Source organism: Epinephelus lanceolatus, chromosome 20, assembly GCF_041903045.1.
Source record: "Epinephelus lanceolatus isolate andai-2023 chromosome 20, ASM4190304v1, whole genome shotgun sequence".
In the NCBI taxonomy this organism is placed as follows: Eukaryota; Metazoa; Chordata; class Actinopteri; order Perciformes; family Serranidae; genus Epinephelus; species Epinephelus lanceolatus.
The window spans coordinates 14,736,137-14,747,220 of record NC_135753.1 but is presented as its reverse complement, the minus strand read 5'-3'; the positions used below and the strand labels follow the sequence as shown (position 1 = coordinate 14,747,220).

Sequence of the window (11,084 nt, the reverse complement as noted above, 5' to 3'; positions counted from 1 at the left end):
TCCTGCCACAGTCCAAAGACATGCAGGTTAGCTGGTGACTCTAAACTGGCCATAGGTGTGAATGTGAGTGTGAATTGTTGGTCTATCTCTATGTGTCAACTCTGTGATAGTCTAGTGACTTGTCCAGTGTCCCCACGACCCACTAAGGAATACGTAGAAAATGAATGAATGTATGTACATGGTAAATTTCTTGTGAAAATGGAAGTGTACTTTGAAAGAAGATGATGCATGTAACAGGCTGAGGCTGACACACCCAGAGTACTTGCACGTCATATCTGGACGTGGAAAGTCCATGACCAAACCTCGATATGTGACGAGGTCGGAGTGAGAATGTGTATAGCTTTGTATCTATCATAAAAATCTTCTATCACTCTCAGCAAGAAAGCAAATTACCATAATCTTTAAGAAATGAGACCTTCGTCCATTAAGAGTTTCCTTAACTATGTACAAACAGACCTAAAAAAAATATACAAATAGGCTATATCAGTAAAACTGTATCCGACCATGAGTGGGCTACACAAACGTAGGCTATGTAGGCAGGATCAACCCAGGCTCACTCTGAAGTTGTCGAAATCTGGCGTTTGGGCAGTGACTTGTGGTGTCAGACACTGACGAAAAGAGCTGTCCTTTAATGTCGGCATGAAACGTGGCCGGTTATAGTTTAACGGCACTAGGCGATAACGAAAGTTAAGATGGCAAAAGTGGGGTGGATGGGTCCAACAAACATCGACTTTGACCCAGGAGAGCAGTGTTCGTGTCCCATAAAATTTCTAAAGCAAAACCATGTTCTTTTTTCCTAAACCCAACCACATGCGTTACTTGTTGGAGGAAAAAAATTTAAATTTGAGTTGTTGTAATGACATAGTGCTTTTATTTTGAAAGAGATATATGTAAATGGTAAATTTCCTGTGAAAACAGACGTGTATCTTGAAAGAAGACAATGCATGTAGGCAGAATGTCCCAGAATGTCAACAACCAATGCACCCAGGGTACCTTATACATCGTAAGTCCATGACCAAACGTCGATATGTGACGAGGTTGGAGTGAGAATGTGTTGGCAGGATTGTAGCCTACTTTAAGCTGCACAGTATACTTCTCAGTGACAGCAGATTTTCTTGAAAGACAAACATCATAAATTATATCAACCACTCAGACAGAGCATTTTTAACTCTGTAGCCGACTTTAAATAAATAATAGCCTGTTTTCTCAGTTAAATAAGGGCAATGATTCGCAACTGAAGACACCTTCCTGGCAATCAGCTGTCTTGGTTTTCACCAACATATAAAAACATCCTCAAAGGGAAGGATTCTTTAATTGTGTACTTTAAAAGAAACTCTCTTGTTGAAGTGGGATATCCCACGATACCCTGCTGAAACCTTCCCAGCATCTGCTAAAATTAATGCAGGTGGAAGCTCCCACTTCACAAAAAAAATCCACAAAAACTGTAAAGAGTGATTAAATATGTTATTTTGATGTGAAAAGTCTCACAAGGGGAACTCTGTATTTTCACTTTGGCTGTAGGTTCTTTTCTTAACCCAAGAGAAAAGGGTCTTACAGTTTTGTACGTGAAGACATATGCAAATTAGACCTCCAGTAACACAAGTTTCTAGAAAGAATAAAGGAGCACCCATGGGTCGCCTCCCCTGCACTCAGTGCCGGTTAGTGGAGGAGGAGGAGCGGCGGCGTGTTTTCCCCTTTCCTCCTTCCCTGAAACACGTCCGCTCTGACTCAACACATTGAGCAACACCATAAACCAACGAGATGTGTGATTTTCCCACAAGCCGCAGCACGTTAGGTTTCTTCTGTGGTTGTTGGGGACAGTTTGATCTTGATAATAATGTCTTTTAAAAACGTGTTCCGGCTTTTACGTGTGTGAGCTTCACACACCCATCCAGGAAGAAAACACGCTGAGTACACTGAGAACTTTACACAGGATGTCCACTGTAAAAAATGACGACGTTTCCACCTCCAACGTGAGGAAAACAAAAGTAGACTAGGCCATACACTTTGCTGGGTTTTTATATTTATTGTAAAAACCTTCTTTATGTTAGTTTTACTTGACTGACAAGAGTTGTAATTTTTACACAATATTATTTTACATATATTTTGAAAGTATTTTGAAGTAGCAACAGAATTGTGATTATTTTTCTGTAATTAAAATATTAAAAAATATAGACCCCTACTAGTAGACTTATTATTTGTATTTTTAAGTTATCTTTTGTATTTTTAATTAAAATTTTTGGGTTGTTGATATTGATTTATGTAAAAATATACAAACCCATAGGCTAAATAAATATTAGGAAATACATGGAAAAAATAGAGAAGGAATTCTATTCTATTTTATTAATTATTCTATTCTATTAAATATTCTCCTACAGACCCCTATACTAATGGAGGATTTAATAGTTATTTAAAATGTTTTTTCATGTATATATATATATATATATATATATATATACAGTACAGGCCAAAAGTTTGGACACACCTTCTCATTCAATGCGTTTTCTTTATTTTCATGACTATTTACATTGTAGATTCTCACTGAAGGCATCAAAACTATGAATGAACACATGTGGAGTTATGTACTTAACAAAAAAAGGTGAAATAACTGAAAACATGTTTTATATTCTAGTTTCTTCAAAATAGCCACCCTTTGCTCTGATTACTGCTTTGCACACTCTTGGCATTCTCTCCATGAGCTTCAAGAGGTAGTCACCTGAAATGGTTTCCACTTCACAGGTGTGCCTTATCAGGGTTAATTAGTGGAATTTCTTGCTTTATCAATGGGGTTGGGACCATCAGTTGTGTTGTGCAGAAGTCAGGTTAATACACAGCCGACAGCCCTATTGGACAACTGTTAAAATTCATATTATGGCAAGAACCAATCAGCTAACTAAAGAAAAACGAGTGGCCATCATTACTTTAAGAAATGAAGGTCAGTCAGTCCGGAAAATTGCAAAAACTTTAAATGTGTCCCCAAGTGGAGTCGCAAAAACCATCGAGCGCTACAACCAAACTGGCACACATGAGGACCGACCCAGGAAAGGAAGACCAAGAGTCACCTCTGCTTCTGAGGATAAGTTCATCCGAGTCACCAGCCTCAGAAATCGCAAGTTAACAGCAGCTCAGATCAGAGACCAGATGAATGCCACACAGAGTTCTAGCAGCAGACCCATCTCTAGAACAACTGTTAAGAGGAGACTGCGCCAATCAGGCCTTCATGGTCAAATAGTTGCTAGGAAACCACTGCTAAGGAGAGGCAACATGCAGAAGAGATTTGTTTGGGCCAAGAAACACAAGGAATGGACATTAGACCAGTGGAAATCTGTGCTTTGGTCTGATGAGTCCAAATTTGAGATCTTTGGTTCCAACCGCCGTGTCTTTGTGAGACGCAGAAAAGGTGAACGGATGGATTCCACATGCCTGGTTCCCACTGTGAAGCATGGAGGAGGAGGTGTGATGGTGTGGGGGTGTTTTGCTGGTGACACTATTGGGGATTTATTCAAAATTGAAGGCACACTGAACCAGCATGGCTACCACAGCATCCTGCAGCGACATGCCATCCCATCCGGTTTGCGTTTAGTTGGACGATCATTTATTTTTCAACAGGACAATGACCCCAAACACACCTCCAGGCTGTGTAAGGGCTATTTGACCAAGAAGGAGAGTGATGGAGTGCTGCGGCAGATGACCTGGCCTCCACAGTCACCAGACCTGAACCCAATCGAGATGGTTTGGGGTGAGCTGGACCGCAGAGTGAAGGCAAAGGGGCCAACAAGTGCTAAACACCTCTGGGAACTCCTTCAAGACTGTTGGAAATCCATTTCAGGTGACTTGGTTCTTGCCATAATATGAATTTTAACAGTTGTCCAATAGGGCTGTCGGCTGTGTATTAACCTGACTTCTGCACAACACAACTGATGGTCCCAACCCCATTGATAAAGCAAGAAATTCCACTAATTAACCCTGATAAGGCACACCTGTGAAGTGGAAACCATTTCAGGTGACTACCTCTTGAAGCTCATGGAGAGAATGCCAAGAGTGTGCAAAGCAGTAATCAGAGCAAAGGGTGGCTATTTTGAAGAAACTAGAATATAAAACATGTTTTCAGTTATTTCACCTTTTTTTGTTAAGTACATAACTCCACATGTGTTCATTCATAGTTTTGATGCCTTCAGTGAGAATCTACAATGTAAATAGTCATGAAAATAAAGAAAACGCATTGAATGAGAAGGTGTGTCCAAACTTTTGGCCTGTACTGTATATATATATATATATATATATATATATATATATATATAATTTTATTTAGTCATGGGGTATTGAATTTTATTTGATAAAAATAAATTAAATTTAAACTTATTTTATTATTATTATTTTGTTTCTTGTCTTTCTTTGCTATTTTGGGGGAAACTATGTATTTTTGTATGTATTTTTTAATTGATAAGAATATTTATTCTTTTGTTGCACTGATGGCAGGTAAAAAGCGAGTCTCCCTTTACAACAGCAAAATAAAGAAAACAAAATGCTATCAGGAAACGTCAAACAAATGAAAATGTTTTTAAAAATGATAACAAAACTTGAGCTCCCTGCTGTGTGTAATTTCTTGCAGTGTAGCGTCAGATATTTCCCTTAGTCATCGATTCGTACCAAAAACTCATCGATAATTACCGCTCGAGCTGTTGATCAGCTACTTGTACTTTCCTTTCATCAACAAAGTCCGTCAGCGGCTCTGCCCTGCGACTACACCGGCCGCGCGAGGGAATCCCGGCAGCTGATTGGACAAGGCTGGTTTTCAGACGTCACACGGGATCCTCAGGAGGCTTTAAGAGAACTTACGGGGTGTGTGGCTGCTTCACATCCAGCTGTTGACGGATCTGCGCAAGTTGGAGACCCAAGGAAACAATAATATGGTGAGAGATTTTAATTTTATTTTATCATCAACCTCGTTGTTTTATGTTCGTCTCTGTAAATTTTTTAAAAAAGGACGTTACTTAAAATTTTTTTTTGAGAATCCTGCTCAGTCTCTGAACTGCTCTAACATATCATGTCTGTGCCCTACTTCATTCTCCTTCTTCCTCGTGTCTGTTTATTGTGTATAAAGAAGTAGTATGAAGTTGTCTTAGAGCTCCACGTGCAGCCTGAGTTTAGGTGCTCGCGTGACTGTGTGGAGATCATTTACATCCTCCGTGGAGGTTTTGAGTCAGCTGTCACGAGGCGCAATTTTCTGCACATTATCTTCGCATCATCAGCACAGCATCTCCAAAATGTGCTATGTAGATAATGTCAGGCAACAAATGATGATTTTAATTCATCATGAATCAATCAATTATTATTTTTTAATCAATTATTATTTTTTAAATGACTAAAAACACCACAAGTGTCAAAAGATGGAGGTGACATCTTCAATCTGCTTTTTTATGCATTAAATTTACTGTGATATATAATATAAGCACCAGATCCTCACATTATAGGAGGCTGAATCAGTGAATATTTGCCATTTTTGTTGATAAATAATTACATAAATGACCGTCAAACTTAGCATAATTATCCCAAATGTTTACATTATTTTGGGGGCATTTTATGCATTTATTAGAAATTAAAGGAAGTGACAAGACAAAGGTCCCGACAAGAACTGGGAACATTGTGGTTCGTAACTCCTCTAGACCACCAGACCACCTTAGTATGACTTACTGTGATCTACAAAGAGACTTTAGAAATAAGGATTTTAAGGATTTTTTTGACAGTGCCTACATTAATTCATTTAATTTTTTATTTCCTATATTTTAATATATATAATGTAATTTATTTATTCTTTATTGATTTTCATTTATTAAAAACTGTATATTATTATAATTATTATTGTTATTACTACTACTACTACTAATAATAATAATTTTATTGATTTTTTCATTTATTTTTGATATTATATTTGTCTTTTGTCTTTAGGTCTTTGGTTTGTTCCTTTGCTAATGGGTGTTTTTTTTTTTTTTTTTTTTTTGGTAACCTATATACAGTATTTCATATTAAAAACAAAAAATTAAATTTTAGGATAAAACCAACCTTAATATCAATAGGACTTAAAATACCTTGCAGGGATACTTCTCTCTGATTAATACATACCATATGAATGTTAGAAGTTAACAATATTATAATGGCTGTTATTTATAATGTATGTCCTCTTCTGTGTTTGAACAGTCACTACATGGAAACACAATGGACAGGTCACCTGCAGAGAGATCACAGACCACAGACAACAGACTGACCCACAGACTGTATCCGTCACTGCCCAACATAGACAGGTGAGGCACATCACATCACTTTCATCAGATTTTATCACTGCGTGCAGTACAAGCATCAGAAAATTGTACATATACAGTGCATGACAGTGTCTTTAGTGACATCTCACCACTGCTGGCTTTGATAAAAGACTAAAAAAATGTCACATTCTCATTTCTGTTTATGTGTTTCAGTGTTTTCAGGTATGAAGTTTGTGTGGCGGACCCCGCCACTGGAGAAAAACCTCACACAGATGCAGTCAACCACCTTGACAGCCTGCTGGAAGACACTCAGGTAATATTAACAGTTGCAACACTGGAAGATCCGTCTGATTCCCTGACCACAGAGGAATGACCGTATTGTTAATGTTACTGGAAACACTGCTCAGCAAAACTTCCAAAAATGTGTCAAGGGAAGTCCGTGGACACAGTCATAACTGTCCATGCAGTCACAGATGGACGCACCGTGTGCCACATTTTAACACTTCCTCTTTTTTTTCCCTCTCATATTTACTTTAGTCAGAAGCTGCCAGCAGCAGTGACGTCAGACTGAAAGCACAGATCCTTATCTTGGAGGAGCAAAGGCAGGAGGTGAGTGCATTTCAGAACTGAGATTTATATTCATCCCCAAACACACATGTACCTTTCAGTACCTAAAAGATTCATGTTCTCTTTTTCACTCAGCTTCTTTCTATTAATGAGAAATGGGCAAAAGACTACCGAACCATGGTGCAGTACTACAAACAGAAGGTAAGAATGGCGCAAACTCTAGTAGGCCTGTTTAATTACTTCTCCTATATGTCACTTCAGCGCTTCATGTGTCCTTTTCTTTACATTCAGGTCCGAGATTTGAAAGAATCACTGCAACACGATCACTTTAAAGACATGTGTGAAGAAAGTGAAAGGAACGCTATATTAAACAAGAAAATCAAACACAAAGAGAACACACTGGTAAATTCAGCATTTATTCTAATTCCAGATTCAATTCAAGGCTTTTAAATGGATTCAAGATGTAAAAATGTGGACAATGATTTGATCCTTAGACTGGAGATGAGTTACTAAAAGCAGAGATGGAAGCAGAAGAGCTGCGAGCACAGAACAGCACTTTGACCCGAAGAGGGCAGCACCAGCACGAGGAGATCAGACGACTAAACAAGGTCAGTCCCAAAATGAAATGGATATTAGAAGGCCGTTTAATGTGTTTGCTCCCTGCAACAGTGGAGTCATAGATGCTTTAATGTGTGTGTGCAGGCTTTAGAGGAGGCGCTTCAGAAGACGAGCGGTGAAACACTACAGGATGTCTGGAAACATCAGGTGAGCTACATCACATACTACTGATATATAAGGGAGAAGATGGTGATACCATTCTCACAGGGTCTGAAATTTTTTTACTCATCTCTTCAGTCAAATCTGAACAAACAGACAGTTCTGTTATTGGAACTCAACATTTCCACAGACACCCGGAAGCTACGCATTCTTATATCTATAATAGTAATTTAGCAACCACAGCGGAACAAACTAAACACCACATCATTACACTTCAGCAGACATATTACAGACAAAAAAGCCTGCCCATGACCTCTTAAAGCTTTCAACATGACACAATTTCTCACATAGATTCTTTACATTTTACAAAATCTGGAGGTGATGGACTCGTCCAGAATCTGAGCATCACTCACGCAGCTGTGGCGAGCCCTACATTTATCACAAAAAGGTCATATTTTGATGAATTTGGCAACTTTGTTCGGTCACCCATGAGACATAACCTTGGTAAATTAGGTATTAGATGAAACAGCTCACCTGGCTCTTTTTACAGGTAATAAAATCCTCTTACCACCACCTCTAAAGCTCAATAATTGATGTAATCTGTATAAAAACTTAAGGCAACTGCTCCCCGCCAAGAAAAACTGCGGCACATAACCCCCTGTCAAACCATAAATGTGTGTTTTTACCCCCCCCCCCCCCCCCCCCTTTACCTTTGGATGCAGCCAGGCCATCAGTTTCCCTTTGTTTTCAGTCTTTACGCTAAGCTAAGCTAAGCTAAGCTAAGCTAAACTAAGCTAACTGGCTGCTTCGTAATTAGCAAACAAACATTAAAGTGGTATCATTTTTCTCATTTAACTCTCTACAACAAAGTGAATAAGGATATTTATCACAATGTCAAACTAATCCTGTAATGCACTTGCTTATTTGAATCCTTATCTCATGTTTCCTTGTCGTCCATTTTTAGGCTGAAGTCTACAAGGAGGACTTTCTGAAGGAGCGCAGAGACAGGGAGAAGCTCAAGGAGAAGTATCTGGAACAAGAGAAGAAGTTTAGGAAAGTTCACAGTGAGCTACATGCCCTTAAATCTCAGGTACGTCCAGTGCAGCTGGAGTTTATGTGCTTGTATTCTGCCATGTTCACTCCAGTAAGTATAAGAATAAAGGCATGAAGACTTATAGTATTTCTGTTTTCCCAGGTGGCTCGACCTCATCCAAAAGAGTCTGCACTTGAATGCACCTGCCCAAATCGAGCCTCAAAATGGGAGGTCTGCCAGATTAACCAGCACCACATCCAGCTACAAAGACGCTACACGCTTGATAACAAACCGTGAAATTCCACGACCTCCTTGCTGTTTGTGTGATAGTGTATGTTGCACGTCTCGTCATTCACACCGTGGGACTCTGCTAGTTATTCAGTTGGAGAACATCCAGGAAGTAAGCTCTGATGTGTCAGTCAGCGGCTGGCTGTCTGCTGCAGGTTCCGCCTCAGGTAGTCGTGGTGGTGGACGTAATGAGGCCAGTCCACCAGTCTGGGTCCATCAGGCGACCAAAGAGGCAAACACACAAAAAGATACTTTAACAGCCTGTGGAATAGAAATGGGATGCTTCAGTATAAGCACTTCCCAAGAAGAGAAAAGCAGCAAAGAGTGACATTAAACACTCTACTCATTGTGTGCAGAGTTTGCTATGTAAGCCATAGTGAGGTTGCTCAGGAATATATCAATTATAGCACTGCTCAAACACTATAGACTTCATCAAAGGTGCAATGTGAATGAGAATCTTTCTGTTTCAAGTACCTGTAACCACAATGTGCCTGGTGCAAGAGGAAAAGCCAAGAAGAAAACATGTAGTCATAGTGTTCTGCTTTGACAGAAGTGGGTCTTTTCCCGCTGTGCATCACAGGTAGATGCTGAAATTCGTAGACGTACAGGGGCACACCCGCATCTGTCAGGGAGAATTAAAATGCATGTCAAGTTGTGACTTGTAAAGCACCTCTGTGGTATTCGGACTCTTTATGAACAGGAAGAACGAGCACCATGTTGCCAGTATCTTTGTGAAAGTGTCCCAAACATTCTCCGGAGAGTCATTGTGTTGCAGGTATTCAGTCAGTATTAGTACATTTGAACTGGAGGCCTGTCAGAGAGGAGACATAGAGGTTGTGGGCACAGAAGAAATAATATATATGAAGTAATATAAAGGAACATTTATTTTTAGAGTATATTTATGAATGTTTTAAGGTACGTGCTTGTCTTGTTTCTTGTTTATTTATCATGAGAGTAAGAAAAATATGAAAAATGAATGTGTAGTGGGTAGAGGGAGTGTCCCATGTACAAAGGTGATGTTCTTGCTGCAAGGACCAAGGGTTCGATTCCAGCATGCAGCCATTTGAGGCATGTCATCCCCTCTCTCTCCCCTGTTCACACTTAATCCGTCCTGTACAATAAAGGCCAAAAAGAAAAATGAATGTGTATGTGTGTTGAATGCCACATCTTCCCTCTTCATACCCTCATCCCATCCAGGAGATCCTAGGAGTTAATCACATGCAGTGGCAGTCCAGTAAAACAAAGATGATCAGAGATTCAGGCACAAACAGTACTACACTATAATTGAAAATGACCCCAAAGACTGATACTATCAATACTCATGTGGCGCAAATTCATGTAAATGTTCACAGCACTACACCACACCAACACACTATCAAACCACCATCCCTTTGTTAGTATCAGCACCACTGAGAAGTCTCAGACATGCAGGGACCTCTACTGGCCGATTGAAGACGCTTCAGCTCCCTTGAAAAATGAAAACCTGTAATCAAACCCACCAGATATCCAAAAACAACAAAAAAAGAAAAACTAATAGAGATACTAGACAGTATAATGAGGCCCCATATTGGTATATATAACTTTTAATTTAATCCCCACTATTTTGCATTTATAAGCTGTTTACTGTATGAATGAATGGATAGTTTATAAAACATCAGTGTAGTTGTAAACAGATGAAAGGATATAACTAAGCATTAATTAATATGAAACATCCATATCAGGTGCATAAATAGTTAATAAATCATCCATAACATGGGATAACATATGTGTAATCATATGTAAGCAAATGTATTATTAAGTTCACTTTTACTTTAGTCATATGTAGGTTAACAGTAAACAACAGTGGTATCATGAAATGTACTGGGTAAGAGAATGGGTCAGTTCAGAAATAAAAGCACAAGTTGCAAGAAGGATAATAGGATAATAACTATGAAGTAAAATAAGAATATAGACAAAATAAGATTAAAAAATAAAAATGAAAGATAATAAAAATAAAGACAATTAAAAAAATAAAATAAAGATAAATATACAAAAAATACAAACAGGATAAAATAGATAAAAAAAATACAGATAACAGAAAAAATGAAAATAAATAAAGGTAAAAACAAATATAAAATAATATAAAAACCAAACTGAAATAAGATAGAGAATAGATTAAAAAAATACAAAAAAAAAGATAAGAATAAAGATAAAGTAGACAGAAATAAAGATAAAAAAGA

The 11,084-nt window shown here is 38.4% G+C and overlaps 1 protein-coding gene across 1 annotated transcript; it reads left to right on the top strand.

The window, feature by feature from the left end:
- Window positions 1-4,772: 4,772 nt before the first annotated feature.
- On the top strand, window positions 4,773-10,003 carry LOC117265089 (TNFAIP3-interacting protein 3-like). The gene is made up of 10 exons (XM_033639480.2): window positions 4,773-4,913; window positions 6,199-6,302; window positions 6,474-6,573; window positions 6,798-6,869; window positions 6,963-7,028; window positions 7,119-7,229; window positions 7,322-7,435; window positions 7,530-7,592; window positions 8,509-8,634; window positions 8,740-10,003. Exons 1-10 carry the CDS (start codon window positions 4,911-4,913, stop codon window positions 8,872-8,874), a joined length of 894 nt encoding a protein of 297 aa, XP_033495371.2. The 5' UTR covers window positions 4,773-4,910; the 3' UTR covers window positions 8,875-10,003.
- The last annotated feature ends 1,081 nt before the right edge of the window (window positions 10,004-11,084 follow it).